The sequence below is a fragment of the Notamacropus eugenii genome, chromosome X, assembly GCF_028372415.1.
Source record: "Notamacropus eugenii isolate mMacEug1 chromosome X, mMacEug1.pri_v2, whole genome shotgun sequence".
NCBI lineage: Eukaryota > Metazoa > Chordata > Mammalia > Diprotodontia > Macropodidae > Notamacropus > Notamacropus eugenii.
In genome coordinates this window covers 101,933,558-101,950,197 of record NC_092879.1, presented here as the reverse complement: position 1 = coordinate 101,950,197, position 16,640 = coordinate 101,933,558, and the positions used below count along the sequence as shown (strand labels likewise).

Here is a 16,640-nt window from a genome sequence, read left to right as displayed (position 1 = left end):
GCCTCTCAGGATGCAGTAGGAGCACAACCAGTTGTCCCTTCAAGTATTCATTTTCCGATCAGATTCTGAGCAGTTAAAGTCATCCTCACTAACCTCAAAGGTCTACCCCATAGAAGGTAGCCTAAAGCAGTAAGAGGCTCCTGTCTTCAACACCCTGGAGTCTGCTGGCTCTCTAACCAGATTTCCACTGCCCTTGGGTGGCACAGAAGTGTGCGCATAGGAGGTAGAGGATCAAAGAGACCTTCGTCTTTCTGGGATGGTAGTATAGCAGGCTCACCCCAGGCCTAAAGACTCTTGTGTGTTTATTAACAGCATAGTGTTAGTGTGTGTACCCAAGAGGCCCCATCACCCTCAGTCACAGCTTTGTCAATATAGTTTACTTAGAAAAATAATGGTGGATCAACATTGTTTATTTAGAAAAATAATGGTAAAGATACCAAAGACAGGCCAGGCCACTAGAAAACATAACAATGGATTCTTTTTGCTTCTCTGGGTGGGGGTGGGTGGGGTGGGTAGGGGTGTACGAGGGTACAGCAGAGGAAAGGACCAGGCCTTCAGCCTTGCAGATGCCCCTCCCTAGGGGCTCCATTTTCACAATTAAAATCTGAGCTTCCGTACCCCCCCCCCCCCACTCTCTGTAAATGGGCCCAGCCCTTGTCCCTGAGGTTACAGGTGAATGTGAGGGGAGCGGGGTACATAGAGATGATGGGGACCTGAACTCTGAAAATTTTCTTAGAAACCACATAGAGGGCCAGAGCAGGCAAGAAAAGTAAGGTTCCTCAGAGCCATCTATAGTGCTCGTAGGAGGTGGGTAAATGCTGGCTTTTGTTGGGGAGGCAGAGGGAGAGGACAACTGTCCTCACGTCCTTTCCAGTGGATATTGACTTCGTACACAGTACAGGAGGAAGAGGTGGGGGAAAGGGACCCCACGGGCCGGGTCAGTGCATGGGGACCCAGGGGAAAGTCAGGTGCTCAGCTGCTGCTGACCCCTGCGGTGCAATGCTCAAGGGAGCAGGCCTGGCAGCGGTCCTCATATACCAGGACATCACAGTCCGGAGACCGTAAACCTTGCCAGCTGCCAGACCAGCCAGGGCACACATGGTAAGCTTCCAGGTTGCAGATAAGTTCCACCACCTCATCCACGGTGGTGAGGCGCAATGGGTGGGCCAAGTACAGCTCATGGCTCGATGGCACAGGGATACCTCTTACCACCACGTAAAAGAAGAGCCCTGGTTGGATATGGATTACTGCTGCACTCATGGTGGATAAGGGCGAATGCTGAACAATGCACAGGTCTGGCCCCATGGGCGGCAGGACTGCCCAGTGGGCAGGTAGCGGCAGCTCATTCAGCTCTTCGAGAAACTCTTGTAAGACACTGTCCAGCACCCCACAGGGTCCTGCTGCTATGGGTGTGATGCCACTCAGACTGTAGATCTCCATGATCTGGAGAGAAAAGGCCCATGGCTACTCGCAGCTGCATTCCCTCCCACCTTCCCTCCCCACTCTCCAAGGCCCAGCCCTGTCACTAACCACAGGAATGTCTTCCTTAGTTATCTCTTCTTCCTCCTCCTCCTCTTTTACCACGTTTTCTTCTTGTTTCACAAGGTGCTGGAGCTGGGCCCTATCAGCCCCCTAAAGAAAAAAACAAGACAAAATAAAAGCCAACAGGTGGAAAGGCAACCTCGAGTGGGCTGGCATGTTCAGGCTTCAGGGGCTTCCAGGCCTGGGCCAGATCAGAATCATAGGAAGCAAGCCCTGGAAAGACAGCACGGTAAAGGAGGCAGAATTCCAACTCGGAGCCAAGAAGCAGCCTTGTACATGTGGGCCAGGCCTTTGTGGTGGCAGAGGTGCCCATGAGGTACCCATCCACCCAGTCCTATCACCTGGTTACCTTGCTTTGGAGGGCAGGAGAGAAGCCTGCAGAAGGTGGGAAGGCAGCTCCAGGAGCTTCGGTCTCATAACTCTCAGCCTCCTGCTTCACTGTGGGGGAGGAGAACACCCCAAGGCCTGGACACTCATACTCCTGCAGGGAGGGCACAAGAGAAAGGTCATAGCGGACTCTAGCCACCTAGCCCAGAGGCTGCCACAAGGCCGCTCTGGCTGTCCTCCCACACCACCCAACTGGGCCCGCATTTCTAAAGCTGAAGGCCTAGTGGGCCCCTCCAAGGCCTGGTTCCTATGCCACACCTCTCCAAGAGTACTATTAGGAGCTGAATGGCCCTGGCTCTAAGTGAGGCCAACCTCAGCCCATCCTGCATGGGGCAGCTCTGCTCCATCACCCCTCCAGCAAAGGAACTGGCGAGTTAATGAGTGGGGAGGCCAGGAAAGGGGTGGGGAACCTGGGCCCAGCAACCAGTGCTCACCTTGAGGAGGATGCCCTCACCCCCCTCCTGCTCCTGCAAGATGATCAGGTCAGGCCCTGGGGGCAGCATAAAGCTAGGACCCAGCTCCTCTGTCAGCACAGGGAGCCCCTTCTGCTGAGGAGGGATGGGGCTGGGGTCAGCATTGAGTACAAGAGGGCATGGCTAGACTGGCCTCCAAGGGCCCAGGGTACACAGGAGATGAGAGGAAGGCGGCAACACTGCCAAAGCCACCATGCTGGGGGTGGGTCCAGCTCAGGATCCTAGGGGGGGAGGGAGGGAGGGAGAGGAGCCATAGGGAGTTAGGGTTACCTCAAGCCCATTGCTGAGAGCCTCAGGGGCCAGCCTCTGGCCCTGCAGGCCCTCAGATTTGACCTGCTTAACCAAGGCCCCCTTCCTACGGCGTGACCGGCACCGAGGCAGAGCTGCCCCCTCTACAGCAGGGCTGTCCCACCTGGCTGTAGGCAGCAGACGTTTCTGTAGGCAGATACTTGGCTGAGCACCTTAACAAGCTACCGCCTACCCAGAACCTCCCCAGAGACAGCTGCCACACCCACCATAGCAAAGAACAGGCATTGTCTCCAGCGGCATTTCTGGCGCTTCTGGTTACAGCCCCCAAATTTGGGCTTGTCTTGGCAGAAGTCACACTGGCCACAGTCCACACAGCGCTGGCATGCAGCACACGCCCCACATCTCCGGCTCTGCCGGCAGCTAGAGTAGTGCTGGGCAGCAGGTGAGAGAGACAAGGTCACCTGGACTGGCACGCTCCTGCAGGGAGCACCAGGGCAGTGGGGCCTTCTAACTGCTCTTCACACCAATACAGCCAAAGCTGTTCCATGACTACCTCGGCCATCTCCCGCAGGAAGCTGCCCTTGAGCACATGTCCCTGGCCAGCCCCATGAGTCTCCAGGAAAACCTGTGGGCTTGGTAACTCTTCCTGCCTTAGCACACACATTGGGCAAGGGTAGGGGTAGGGCCAGAAGGATGAGAGCTGAGGGGAACCTTGCTATCCTGAATACCCAGCCTGGGAGAGGGGAGCAGAGGGAGTCACTGATTAGCTGGTGGCTGTCACGGTGGCCCAGTGGGTCATGGTGAAGGGAATGAGATTTGACACTCATCAGGAAGTTAGAGCCCACACAGTAATACAGAAAGTCCTTGGAGAAGAGTGGGGACTGTGGGCAACTGCAAGAAAATGCACAGTAGGGACATAGAGGGAGGGGGAAGGTTCCCTGGGAGGTGAAAGGGCCAGGCAGCAAGATCCCGGTCCCACTGTGCCACCCCAAGCCCTTCCCCTCCCATCATCCCTCTGCATTTACAAGGAATGCCCAACTCCAAACAAGGCCCGGCCTACCCAGTACCCCCATGGCCTAGCCAGGGCCTTACCAGCTTGGAAGGTGCGGGGCAGTCTTGTCCCCACTTTGGCTCTTTAGCCTTACGCCCCATGTCGCGCTGCAAGGATGGGGGGGAACAAGTTGGTGAAGGAGGCAATTCCAATTTCACCCCCTCCCTCTCTCCCTGCAGCAATGGGAGGACCTGAGCTGCACGGCTATCAACACGTGTGTGCGTGTATGTGCACGGGGTGTGACTCCAGAGGTAACTTCCATTTCTGGGGGGCAGGAGGACAATGCCCTCTAACAGGGAATCAAGGTCCTAGCTCTGGGGACGGGGCCCACGAGCAGGAAGTCGGGCAATTTTGGGCCAGATTGGACCCCAAAGACAGCACAGCTCCCTGCTGGGGCCCCCCTGGAGGGCAGAAAGTCACTTCCAATCGAATCAGCCTCCTAAGAGATAGCCTAGCCTGATGAACTATTCCCAGGAAGGAGTCCAAATGTCTCCCTTCCCCATGTGGGATATTATATGTCCGTGTCCGTGTGCGTGTGTGGTGCGTGTGTGTGTGCGTGTGTGTGCGTGTGTGTGCGTGCACTCGAGGCACAGAGTCAGAGGTCAGAGGTGTTAGCCCTAAAATGCTCACATCAATAATGCTCCAGAAATAGGAGAAGGAACTATAGACTGGCAGGCGGGTGGCAGAGAAAGTGCCTGAAGGAGCTGAGTGAGGCCTGCTCTCTCCCTTCCCCCAAGCTAGGGCTCAGCCCCCTGTCCACCCCTGGGGATACAAGCCAAAGTAGGGACAGGGACCAAGGAGCTTCTATTCCAAGCCCAGAGCCTTCCCATTGTGCTGCCCACTCCCCCCAGGGAAGGAATGCATGCTTCCCCCCAAGAGTGATGGTGAGGTGATTGTGAACACAGGATGGACAAATCACACAGCCAGCAAAAGTCAGCACCAAGGTAGTGGAGAGATCCACACACACACCCACACACCCACACTCTCTGTGGCCCCCAGATGGAGGACATACAGGAGGAGGATTGACTTACGTGTGGGGGGGCAGGACGGGATGGGGCAGGGCAGGGGCCCCCCCTGGGCCAGGAGGACACTGCCCCCAGCTTTCAAACCAGACATTGAGTTTAAAATCCACTCACTGCTGTAGCTGTCGCAGTGACGCGTCTCTGCCAGCCCCGAGCCTTCGAAGGAGTAGCCTCCTGGCAGCCAGGCCAGGGGAAGGAAGGGACAGAGGATCATAGAAGACAGGCAAGGAAGGGAGAGGAAGGGCAATGAGGATGAGCGAAGAAAGAGGCAAAGTTCTAGAGACTTCCCTGTCTTCTCTCCTCCTCCAGCCCTACATCCCCTTCCTTGGAATCAGTGACACAAAGGGACAGCATCACAAGGCTCCCACTGGGGCTTGGAACCTGGGTTTCGTGGGCGGGCAGGGGCAGGCAGGCGGGCAGGTGGGTGGGCAGGGGCAGGCGGGCAGGTGGGTGGGCAGGGGCAGGCGGGCAGGCAGGCGGGTGGGTGGGCAGGCGGGCAGGCCTCAACAAGCAGAGGGTCCACTCCCAGGCTTTGAGGGCCTCCCACCCATTAGGGCAGATGGGCAGACGGGCAGACAGGCAGGCAGGCAGGCAGGCAGACAGACAGACAGACAGACAGACCGACCTGGTTTAGGGGAAGATGGAGCTCTAAGCTCAGTGGGGTAACCTAGCCCGGGAGTGGGTAGGAAGAAGCAAGCAGCAAAGCCACTCTGACTAGCTCGGTCCTGTCCCCACATGCGCCATGCATACCCTCACCCTGAGGCCCTACTCACTGTCACACATCGAACCTGGCTTCTGTCCTGAGCAGGGGAGGATTGGGCCCAGGAGGGTGGACATAATAAGCAGGGGGCAAGAGCAAAGTCTGAGGTCAGAGGGACACAGCGCCCCCAAAGCTCTGTGCATTTCTGGGTGACATTGGAAAAGAGAAGAAGGATGTGGTAAGAACCTAGAGACATGCAGGCACAGGCAGAGGCACAGCACTGGGGCGTGATGGCAGGCAAGTCCCCAGGAGAGAGGAGAGAACAAGTAGAGGAAGAAACTGGTGGGTGCTGCCTCCCCCCCGCCCCCAGAAGTCAGGGCAAGGGGCAGGCAATGCTCGCTGGAGAGACCAGATCTCAGGGACCCCCCCCACCCCCCTCGCAGGCTCCCGAGGTTCCAAGCCCTCAGTAACCAAAGCTGGGCTCAAATTGCAACAAAGAAGCCCCAGGAAGCAGCCAAGTAGCTCCCTTGGCCCTGATGGCAGGAGAGCAAGGAAAGGGCCATGCTGCTGTACTCCGCACCTTGGAAGTTCTTGAAGGGCCCGTGGCCTGAGCGGTGGGTGGTGGCACTGGGCCTCGGCGCCATGTGCCTGGGAGTTTCCTAGTAGCCAACCCTAGAGGTTTCTTGATTATCCGCTTCTGGAAGACAAGGGGCTGTGAGTCACAGATATGCCCAGGCACTCAGGGGACCCCCAGAACACTGTACTGGGGGCTGAACTGTAGAGAGGGAGGCGGGGCTCACTGGGGCCATTTTGTGGGGAAGTCTCAGTTTCCTCCTCTGTAAAGTGAAAGGGCTGGATATTTACAACAATAAAGAAAACTGGACTTTTTAAGAAAGGGAGGCTAGCCTGGGTGAGTCAAGGTCTGTTCCGTAACCTTCAGCTCACCAATCTGCCTGTGGCCTGAGGTGCTTGCTGGATGCCCAGGGCTCACTCACCTTGAGACAGCGCCTCTGGACACACTTCCACCTTCTCTTGAGGCCCGGTCTTTCTCTACGTTTGCAAATTCGGCAGATCCCACAATCTTCTTTGGTTTGACAAGCAGAACAGAGGCCACACCGGAAACTCTGGGGAGCAGAGTGAGGGCCAGAGCAGCGTGAGGGGCCAGCCCCAAGCCCGCCCCAGCCCCAAGCCCGCCCCGGCCCCGGGAGCCCCACTGACTTTATTGGTAATCTTGAGGCAGATGCGTTGCGCACACTGGCTTCGGGGGAGCTGAGGAAGCTGGCGAATACAGGCGCTACAGACACCGCAGTCCTCGGTCACCCGGCAGGCTGCGCAGTCGCCACAGCCCACGCGCTGCCAAGGAAACAGGAGATCCCAAGGCTTAGGTCACACCCCACAGTCTCCCCTCCAAGGGTCGGCCCTAAGTGGGGGCTTAAGCAGCAAGGCTACCTTGAACATTCTCTGTTCCCGGTTGAAGGCATTTCTCCGAGCTGGGGGAGGAAAGGAAGAGATTGTACGAATAGCCAAGGGCGGCCCCTCCTCCACGCTCCAGCCTGGGGCTTGGCCCAAACCCACCTCGGCAGTTTTGACACAGGGACCGGAGTCGCTGACGCCCAGTGTTGTCCCCTAAGAGGCTGGCTCCACAGTTTTCACACCATCTGAGAAACAAGGGAGTCCAGCCAATAAACCCCCCCAGGTGGGGGGGGAGTGGGGGTGCAAGGACCACACGGACAACCCATTCACTCATGAATCTCATCCTGTCCCCTCCCAGGGGTGCCAAAGGGACACTACGTTGGCAGCAGCCTCAAAGGCCTGGAGGACAGCTTGCTGTCCCACCCCCACAGCTGCTGTCCCACTGGGCTTTGGAGGGTGGATGTGCCAGCATGTTTCCCACTCACCGAGGCTGAGGGTCCTGGGGTGGGGGAGGACTGAACCTGAGCTGCTGAGACTGCTTCTGTTTGACAGATGGTACTGCCTTCCTGTGCCAAGGCTGCCTCTTCTTCTTTTGAGATGCCTGAGGGTACAAGAGCAGAACTCCCAAAGGGCCCTATGCCTCCCGGCAGTCTCACTGACCACTTCCCTCTCCCTAGCAGTAACAGATACCTTGGCAGGCATATTGTACTGAAGAACACCGTGCCTGAAGTCAAAGCGGCTCAGGTCACAATCTGGCCCCAGAAATCGGGTCAGCTCGATCTTACTTCGGATCCGCTCCCCAGTAGGGCTGCAGTGGAGAGCCAGAGGGGGGGGGGGGGGGGGGGGGGGAGAAATGCTTCCCTGAATGTTCCTGGTCCAGCCTAGAAGCGCCAAAGAACTCAGCAGTTCCTCCCAACTACCACCCTCACTCCAAGGCCTGCTTTAGCCACAGTTAACTGCCCCCTCCCTTGGGTCCAATGCAGCTGAGTCCATGGTTAGCCTCTGCTCTTAAGAAAGAAAAATTCTTACTTAGAGGCCTGGGTTCAATTCTTGCCTCAGACACTTACTGGCTGTGTGGCCTGGCTTAAGTCAACTCTTCCTTTTTCTCACTTGCCTTAGCTATAACATGAGAAGCACAATGGCACCTACCTCTCAAGGCAGTTGTGATAAAATTATGTGTAAAATACTTTAGCACAAGGCCTGGCACATAGCCTGGCACTTTAGAAATGCTGATTGTCTCCTCCCTTCCCCTCCCCATGCCCACATCAACCCAACTGAGAGGTTGGGGGTAGGGGTAAGGCTACCAGGCCCAAGGCAGTCATTCCAACCCCACCTAGGGCAGTGCTTGGGCATGGCACCAGGAGTGATGGCACGGTGCGGTCGCCCAGAAGCTCCATCCACACCTCCCCAGAACCAAGTGCAACTCAAAGCTCTCAACCCCTTGCCCACCTCCCTGCAGTACCCCATCAAGACCATGGGTCCTGCCTACCTCTGATAGTAGGTATCTGAACGGCCGCAGGAGGCTCCGGATTTGCGGAAGGATTCACGGCGCTTCCAACCAGGGCCCAACACAGGGCAATCCAGCCAGTCCTCAGCCATAGAGGACCAAGGTAAGGAGTGGTCAGTGCCACAGGTGGCCGCCTGTGGAGGGGAAGCAGGTCAGTGGGTGCTGGGAGTCCAAGGCTCCAGCTCAGAGGGGAAAAGGGTGACCCTGAGCCCATAGGTCTGCCTCACCTGCCCCCCACCTCCCAGGTCCTCAACCCAGCCCTTAAGTAAAGACTCAGACCTTCCCAGGAGAAGAACCCAATGAATGGAAGGCATTACCTAGGGTCACAGTCTTAGGCAGAATTATCTACAAGTGGGGAAACTGAGGCCAAAGAAGGAGGAGGGAATAGCTGGAGGTTAAGGAACAGAGCAGTAAAAGCCAGGGTTGAGTCCCCAGTGCCCCACAGGGCCTGAGGTGATTGAGTCCAGCAAAGGTGCCCTAAGATGGGGGAAGCAGAGGTAAAATGGCTGCCTTGGAAGAGAAAAAGAAGTGCCAGGATGGCAGGCCACCCTGGGAGGGGACACACAAGGAGGGCCCCCTGCCAGGGGCTCGCTCCCTGCCAGGGGGCTATCGAGGAAGGCCCAGGTGAAGCCACTACTTGAGGCTGGGGGGCGGGGGGCGCGCGGGATCGGGTTCCCTACCCCCGGGCCTCGCGCCCCGGCCCGGCGGTCCCTCCCCGTAGCCCTCCCCCTGCGCCCAGGCTGGCCTTTTTCGAAGACCTGCTCTCTCTCCCGCCTCCGCGCCTTTGCCCGCCCCGCCGGAGGAATCCTCCAATTCCCCGGGCCCCCGCCCCGACGCCTCCGGCTCGGCCAGAGCCCACCCCGCGGTCAGGCTCCCTCCTACCTGCTCGGCCGGCTCCCCTCTGCCCGGTCCGCGTCCTCTGCCCGTTCTAGAAGGCCCAGCTGCCCCGGCAACAAGCCCACTGTCCATAGAACCCGGAACCGGAAATCCGGCCCTGCCCCGCCCCCACTCCAACGCAGTCCCAGCTCCAGGCCAAGCGAGGGCCAGCTGGGCTAGGGGCGGGGCCTTCGGGTGGGGGTGGGGCCAGGAGGCGAGCCCAAGTTCCCCAGTCTCAGGCTTAAGCCCTAGACCCCAGGGGCATGGCCCTGGCTCTGGCAGGTGTCCCTTCCCCTGCACTCAGAGGGTCTCCCCGGAAAGGAGGGTGGGCCAAGCCAGGCAGCCTATGCCAGGCCCTCTCGTGGTCCCTGGGCATGCACCTCTCTAGCCCCAGCCCAATAAACAGCAGAGCCTGATATCTGGGGGGAGCATGGGTCCTGGCCTTTGCTCTGCATCCACAAAGACCACCAAGCACCTCCCAGCCTTCATCACAAGTTAGAGGGTGCTCAGAGGCCCTGGCCCCAGGCCCAACTCTTTAGGACCCCATTTGGGGTTTGCTTGGCAGAGATACTGGAGTGCTTAGCCACTTTTAAGGTCAAATCCTAACTGGGTCACTCAAAACGTGACCCTCCTACTTCTTCAGGCAGTTTCCTCACCTACAAAGTGGGCACAGCAGCAGTAGCTCTGTGCCAGGGTGGTAGTGAAGAAATGAGATGAACTTGTATGAAGGAAGCTGCCAACTTAAAACCCACACTAGGTCTAGGCCTCAAAGGTAGCATTAGCAAAATGGGTCAGTTTTCAATTCAGAGCCCTCCCCCTCCTTAGACTGCAGTGACCTCTCACTGGCCACTCCGGGATGTCTGGCATCCAGACACCTTGAACTTCAGTTCTGCCCCACCCCATCCAGGGTGGGGGTCAGAGTCACACAACAGCTGATGCAAAAGGAAGCCACAGGTGGATTTCTTCCCAAATTTATTGTGAACAAACTTCAGTTCTGGAGTTTCAGCCACAGGGCCCCTCAACCCGCCACATCAGTCACCAGAGCAGCGTGGGCTACCAAGGTTACGAAGGGGTGACTAAAGCGACCCAAAGGGCTGAGGAGTAGGGCTGGACAGGGCAGAAACAAAGGAAGCAAAAAAGGGCACGAGGAGATGGGGAGTAGAATGGCAAGCTGGCCACAGGCCAAGGAAGGGATCTAGCCACACTTGGGGATGGAGGCCCAAGCCATGAGGGCCATCTCCTCAGGGCTGGACTCAGCGGTCAGCATTGGTACGCAGGTCTGTGGTGAGGGGGTCATGCTGGATGGTCTGGTGCAGCATTAGGGCCAGCAGGCCAGCCCGGTTAGTCATGGCCATCCTCACATTCCGTTCCTGCTCAAACAGCTCATCCAACTTGTACCACTATGGGAGAAAAGGGAAAGGCTGTGGAGTTTCATGGGGACAGGCCCAGCTCTCTCCCTTACGTTTGCTCTGGTTGCTGCTGTTGTTGCCAGGGTGGGGTGTGAGGAATTATCATACTGCTCCTCTAGGCTGGAAGGACTGCACCCTTCCACCTGCTTTCCCCCACCCCACACCTCCACAGGGTGAGAATGCATTACCTGGCCTCAGTCCCAGTTCCCTCCCCCAGAAAAACAGTCTCCTGTTGCAACTCAGAGCATTTTCTCTGGCTATCCCTCATGCCTGGCACTCTCCCCATCTGCATCTCTAGCTGCTCAATTCCATGGCTCACCTCAAGTCTTGGCTAAAGTTCTGCCCTTGTGCAACAACTCTTTTTCCTGATCCCCTTAACCTTAGCACCCTCCCTCGGAGATACCCCAATGGATCCCACCTAGTTATCTGGACAGAGTTGTCATCTGTGGCTTTCTCTATCTCCAGAGCTCAGCTCAGTACCAGTCACATAAACACTTGGTCACTGATCTCAGCTTGTGCATGCATGAAGTCTGCTGACCTCCCCGTTCCCTATGAACCCAATCCGGCCTCTCCCCCAGCTCCAAGGGCAGGTCACCTCACTCGTCCAACCTCATTTCGCTCCTCTCCCCACCTTGCCAAGGCTCCAGGCCCTTATCCATGGGAAGTGACAGTGTGCCCCCAGAGCTGGCAGAATGGAGAGGGCCTCCAACTGGGCCCAAGACCCCATGCCAGGTGCTCTAGCCTCCTCTCTGCCTGAAGTCCACACAGGCAAAACCAAGAAGTCTCACCACTCGCACACGCTCCAGATCCACCTCAGCCCTTCGCAGCTTCTCCCAGCAATAGTGCCGATTGCACTGGCGTTTGGGCAGGCGACAGAAGTCTCCCGTCAACTCAAACACATCCCGTACCAGGGGGCAGCCACATACTTCATCCGCTGGTACCTGCATCTCCCCCAAACAGGCACACAAGCCAAATGAGTCATCAGAGATGCACAAGACCACAAGAGATGATAGCAAAGACTATGTCCCCAGCACAATTTACTCACCTTGGGGTCCCTGGAGTGCTCGGGGCACAGAACCTGCAGGCGTTTACAATAGGTTTTGCTCTGGGGGTTGTAGACATCACAGAAGAGGCGAGTAGCCCTGGTGGGATAGGGGTTAGGAGCAAGGGAACCATATGCTTATCAGAAATGTGAGAAGATGACTCTATTCTCCCTGCCCTCCCCTTCCCCAAGGTGCCCTCTCTCACCCCTCGATTCTGGTGGGGTACATCGACCCGAAGGATGTCTGGCTCTCATACTGTGGAAGACAAGGTTAAGATCCCACAATGCCCTGAATGTGCCTTTTACAGAGCCAGGGCCCTCATCAGCAGGGACTTGTTCCCCTGACAGTCTCTTAAGAAGGCACCCACTTTGTGAAGGGCAGCGTGGCCCATCCCCACTGTTCTGAGGGCAGTCGTTATCTCTCCCCCAACCCTTGTCCCCCCTGCACAGGTCAGTCACTCCCCCATTCCTCAGGCCAAACCAACCTGGACCCTGCCCTCCAAAGGACATGGACTACCCCTTCTGGCCTGCCCCACCCCAGTGGATGCTACCCTCCTAAGGAACTTCCCCAAGTTGCTGAGGGGCTAGGCACCTTGGCATAGCAGCGCTCCATATGCCTCAATGCCACCTTGGGGTTGATAGGATGGCCACAGGAGACGCAGAAGATCTGCAGGTCCGTATCCTCGCTGTCTCCCTCATTGCTCTACAAACAGGGAACCATGGAGCCCCAAAGTGAGACTGTGAGTACCACCTCCTTTCCCAGGGGCTCCCCACAACCTGGCCTCCTCACCTCCTCATCCTCGCGTACCACTTGTTGCTTGGCCCTGAGGATGACAGCCTCCAGCTCGTGAAAGCGACGTTCCATGTCCTGCAGGCGCATCCGAGCCCCCTGCTGTTCCCTTCGGATCCGTTCCAGAAGCTTCTTTCCATGTTCTTCTGCGATACATGGGCTTTGCTGCCACTGCTGGATTCGCTGGGGTAGGATCTCATAGATACGACTGCCAGGGAAAGAGGGCAAGATATGCATGGGAAGGGATCCCAGAGGGCAGTTGGTCTCTGGAGTCCTCCCCAGGAGCCACACTAGCTATAGCTTTCTGCTAGTAGAAGAGCAGGAGTGGGACAAAATGGGGAAAGAAGTCAGGCCTCATGTAATGTGGGCAAGAGATGGGGGGATGGCATCCTCACTTGGCAGCCAGCTTCATGCCACAGTCATCAGAGCAGTACTTGGAGCCTGGCTGGGCAGCCTGGACACAGCTGGGGCCCAGACACTGGGGCAAGGAGGCTGGGTCTTTGGCATCTGGGCGTTCAATGTGTTTCCACTTCTCTTTGTGCCTCTGCTTCTGCCGGTGACGCTTATATTTCTCCTCCTTCTGGGGCGGGAGGGGGAAGCTGGTGAGCCTCTGGACAGTTCCCCACTGCCCACCACTACCGCCTCTCCTGCTACTCACTTTTTTCTCTGACTTCTTCTCCCGCCGCTTGACATGTTTTACTTTCACTGCACGTTTCCGAAGTACTGGGTCCAGGAAAGGTGCATCCTCAGGGTCACTCAACCATGGCTGGGAGCAGGAAGGCATAGGCCACTGAGCCCATCACCCCTCTGCTCTGACCAGGTTGAGAAGGAGCCAGCAGAAAGGCACTGATTGGCCCTTTGGGGAATACTGTCTAACCACTACAGGCTCCGAGCCACGACAAAAAAAGAGTGTCCTTTCTCTCCCCTTGAATACATAAAATTCTAAATTGAGAGTTGGAATAGACCTTGGAGGCTGTAGAAATCCAATCTTATTACTTGCCCCAGGTGAAATAACTTGCCTAAAGATCCCAAGACTTCCGACCCACATGCTTACACCCCAAATCTAGCACCCAGTCCGTATTTCATGCTACCTCATGCTGGAGAAGACACTCCAAGGTTCTAAGCAGAGAAAACAGATAAAGGACCTACGTGAAGGGGCTTTCCAGAGGCCCAGTCTAATCTGCACAAGAAGGAACAGGGCCCAGCCCCTCACCAAAGTATGGTCATCGAAGGCGCCAGCACAGAAGTCCTGATAGAGCTCAGGGTCCAGAGGCAGATCCTCATCAGAGAGGGCTTCAGGGGTGGCCACGGCCTCTGGGGGCTCCTTTAACATCTGGAAATGTTCTTCCCGTGCCCGAAGAAGTTTCTGCTATGGAGGAAGCAGCGGGTGCTGTAGGTGGGCAGCCCAGGAGATTGCAGAACCAGGAGGCAATCCCTTAGATCAATGCTCTTAATGGGAGGGAAGGGAGGCCCAGAGAGGGGAAAGGGCCTGAGCTGCCTGATCCTTGCCTGGGGCTCCTTCTAATATACTGTGGGGAAGAGGGAAGTGAACAGGGGATACAGAATGGTCTGCAGGAATTAGCAATTCTAGCAACTGCCCCCTAAATGGGCCAAGCTGCCCCTCCCCCAACATGGTTCCTGGACTTGGGGTTATTGGAAGGGCAGTACCCCAAAGAAGAGGAATGTTTTCCAGTCCTAACCCCAACACTCACCACAGCTGATGCCAGACTCACCGAGGAAGGGAAATACTTATAGGATTCCTAGAAAAAGAGAAAAGAGAAGCGTGCGGGAGGTAAAGGGGAGGTGTGGGTTAGGTGGGGGTCAGCTAGGCCCAAACCTTCTAGAGCCACCTTGTGCTCTCTCACCCGGGCTCGGAGCTGGCATTGCCGTAGACGGCACTTCTGGCGGATTTTGTTGGGGCCCCCAAACTTCTTCATGTCACGGCAGAAGTCACAGTGACCACAGTCCTCTGTCCGTCGGCAGGCCTCACACTCCCCACACATGCGGGCTGACCGTTTGATCTGCTGTTGGGGGGAATACAGTAGGGGAGGACAGAACATGGGGGAGAGACACTCCTAGGATTAGCACTGTTCTAAGAAGATCTTTTATCATCATAAATGCCCTACAATAAAGAAGGATATACCATAAAACCCTGGGACCCCATATTCTTTTCCAACTCAAAGTTCCCTCCTCCTGGTATAAGCCCTAGATTTTACAACTCTATTTCCAAGTGTCAAACTTCTCTCCAAGCTCACCTGGTTGGATACCTCTCGTCCAGGCCCAGGGGCTGAGGGAGGTGGGGCCTTGTGGGGAGAGGTGAAGCCCTTGGGGATGGTCATGGGCCCACTTCCCACAGTCTCTACAAGGAGATCTGAGGCAACCTTCCTCTTTGGGGTGGTCGCGTCGTCCCTGGGCTCAGTCTCGGGTTCCCCATCACGCTCACGGCATGGTTTTTTATGCCGGTATCGGATCTCCAGCTTTGGGTCTTTTTCTGTCCGGGAAATGGGCATAGATTGAGGGATCCCTCTGTTGCTAGCCAAGATTCCCCCTAAATGGGCCCCCATAACCCCCAGGCTCCACCCCCCAAGACTCACCCCGGCACTGCAGGCAGTACCACTCCCGGATGGCCTTTGCCATCTTCTCTGTGATCTTGATGCAGTCACCATGGAACCACTCATTGCAACTGTCACAGCCACTGCACAAGGGACAGAAGCAAAGAATCTGAGATGTGTGTGAGGCTTGGAAAGCTAGGGGCCCCTTTCCAGTGCATTCAGCTACAAGGCTTCTCTGGAAGTTAAGTCTGACACATGGGAACCTGAGACCTGCTCTCTGAAGGAGGATCTCCATAAATGCTCCTCTTTTCCCCAGTGCAAAAGCTCTTTTGGGGAGCCGAGCCCTGCGGTCCTGCTTGGAGGAGCCCTCCTGATGGCCAATCAAACCTGACTCCTCCTCCAGAGAGCTCCCCAGACTGAGCCCACCCACCTACACCCTACAACGGGTGTTCTCACATCATGAAGCAGTTGATATCGGGCTTCCGGCAAACACAGTAAATGGGCGCATTCTCCCCGATGTCCGACTTAGATTCTTCCCCGCCGGTGGCCCCAGGCTCTGGGTCTGAAAACTCACTCTCCTGTAAGGTCACAAAAGCAGAGGGAATCCCTCAGTCTTCTTGCCCCCGCCCACTTCCCAGACCCCTCCCCTCCTCCCTTCTCCTCCATGCCCCGCCCAGGCTCGGCCCTGACTCAGTCTTCCCTCCTCAGTTCGGTCTTTTCCTCTAGGTCTCACGTTCCCACCTCGTCCCGAACCCCGAGCCAGGTCTACAATTTTTCTCCGGAAATCTCTTCCCCGCCCCCGCCTCCTCAGCCCTGGAGTCCGCCCGGGGTGACCTTAGACCTTCCCCTTCCGCCTCCACCTTCGGGCGGCTTGAACTGCTTCCCAGTCACTGCCCCTCCCTTCCTTCTCCTCCAGGGAGGCCTCCAGGCCCTCCGTTCCTAAACTCCACGACCTTCCGGGAGGCCTCTCCTAGCCTCTTTGCTGGGGGGCGATCGCAGGACCTGGGCTGCTGCGGGCGGCGGCCATGGTTGCTGCGCCCCCCCCCCCCCCCCCCCCCGCCAAGTCCCTCCTTCCCTGCCCGCCCCGCCCCTCTCCGCGGATGTCCCCCCAGACTGAGGAATGCCCCCGCCCCTTCCGTGCTCCCCGGGGTGCCCCTCCTCCCCGGACGGCGCCCAAAGCCACCCAAGTGGGGCCCCCCAGCCACCTCGTCCTGCAGGAAGGCCCCCGGGCTCGTCCCGGACCCGCTCAGCCTCCTCCCCCGGGCTGCCCCCCGGGATTGCCCCGGGCCGGCTCCGCCCCTCGTTCTCACCATGGCGGCGCCGGGATTTCGAGACTCCTTCGAGACAACAACGGGAGCCTCTCCGAGCGAGAGTTGTCCTCGGACCCACTTCCGCTTCCGGTTCTTTCAGCCCTCCGAGGCCTCGTAGCCGTGCGTGCGCAGGCTCAATGCTGCCTTGCCTCGGCGGCCCGGAGGCGCGCAGGCGCACTGCCTAGGAACTGCTGGGCGGAGGGAGGCCCGCCCGGGCCAAGGTTCCGGGTTCTGGGAGGTGAAGGGAGCATGACGGCGGCCGGGCTAGGACGCAGGCGCGTTGGCGGCCTTGGGCCCCGGGGGGGGGAGTGGGGGTG

At 57.7% G+C, this 16,640-nt stretch overlaps 2 protein-coding genes across 44 annotated transcripts; both read right to left on the bottom strand.

The window, feature by feature from the left end:
* Window positions 1-392: 392 nt before the first annotated feature.
* Window positions 393-9,335, bottom strand: LOC140515206 (methyl-CpG-binding domain protein 1-like). Of its 8 annotated transcripts, none has more exons than XM_072625768.1 (17): window positions 9,227-9,335; window positions 8,327-8,478; window positions 7,528-7,645; window positions 7,323-7,438; window positions 7,000-7,082; window positions 6,874-6,914; window positions 6,643-6,777; window positions 6,420-6,548; window positions 6,005-6,121; window positions 5,498-5,629; window positions 4,839-4,898; window positions 3,744-3,809; window positions 2,918-3,082; window positions 2,673-2,837; window positions 1,892-2,023; window positions 1,531-1,632; window positions 393-1,443 (listed from the first exon to the last, which is right to left on the bottom strand). In XM_072625768.1, exons 1-17 carry the CDS (start codon window positions 9,311-9,313, stop codon window positions 973-975), a joined length of 2,271 nt encoding a protein of 756 aa, XP_072481869.1. In that variant the 5' UTR covers window positions 9,314-9,335; the 3' UTR covers window positions 393-972. The 8 variants fall into 8 exon arrangements, with proteins under 8 accessions (XP_072481869.1, XP_072481870.1, XP_072481872.1 ...); XM_072625769.1 differs by having other exon boundaries at window positions 5,513-5,629; XM_072625771.1 differs by lacking the exon at window positions 2,673-2,837.
* Window positions 9,336-10,175: 840 nt separating this feature from the next.
* Window positions 10,176-16,475, bottom strand: CXXC1 (CXXC finger protein 1). Of its 36 annotated transcripts, none has more exons than XM_072625794.1 (15): window positions 16,324-16,475; window positions 15,470-15,591; window positions 15,056-15,156; window positions 14,717-14,952; window positions 14,327-14,485; window positions 14,174-14,221; window positions 13,675-13,830; window positions 13,120-13,227; window positions 12,857-13,041; window positions 12,462-12,669; window positions 12,264-12,374; window positions 11,878-11,927; window positions 11,675-11,771; window positions 11,418-11,570; window positions 10,176-10,620 (listed from the first exon to the last, which is right to left on the bottom strand). In XM_072625794.1, the coding sequence occupies exons 1-15, from the start codon at window positions 16,324-16,326 to the stop codon at window positions 10,474-10,476; spliced, it is 1,884 nt and encodes a 627-aa protein (XP_072481895.1). In that variant the 5' UTR covers window positions 16,327-16,475; the 3' UTR covers window positions 10,176-10,473. The 36 variants fall into 36 exon arrangements, with proteins under 36 accessions (XP_072481895.1, XP_072481900.1, XP_072481897.1 ...); XM_072625799.1 differs by having other exon boundaries at window positions 12,480-12,669; XM_072625796.1 differs by having other exon boundaries at window positions 12,857-13,038.
* Window positions 16,476-16,640: the final 165 nt, after the last annotated feature.

Coding starts and splice junctions, on each gene's coding strand:
- LOC140515206 (XM_072625768.1), bottom strand. CDS start 9,313: ATGGACAGTGGGCTTGTTGCCGGGGCAGCTGGGCCTTCTAGAACGGGC. Junction 6,778..6,873: donor GGGAACAGAGAATGTTCAAG/GTAGCCTTGCTG, acceptor TTTCCTTGGCAG/CGCGTGGGCTGTGGCGACTG. Junction 3,083..3,743: donor GCCCCGCACCTTCCAAGCTG/GTAAGGCCCTGG, acceptor CCTGCTGCCCAG/CACTACTCTAGCTGCCGGCA.
- CXXC1 (XM_072625813.1), bottom strand. CDS start 16,326: ATGGTGAGAACGAGGGGCGGAGCCGGCCCGGGGCAATCCCGGGGGGCA. Junction 11,772..11,877: donor TACCCCACCAGAATCGAGGG/GTGAGAGAGGGC, acceptor CTATCCCACCAG/GGCTACTCGCCTCTTCTGTG. Junction 11,571..11,674: donor AGCACTCCAGGGACCCCAAG/GTGAGTAAATTG, acceptor GGGGAGATGCAG/GTACCAGCGGATGAAGTATG.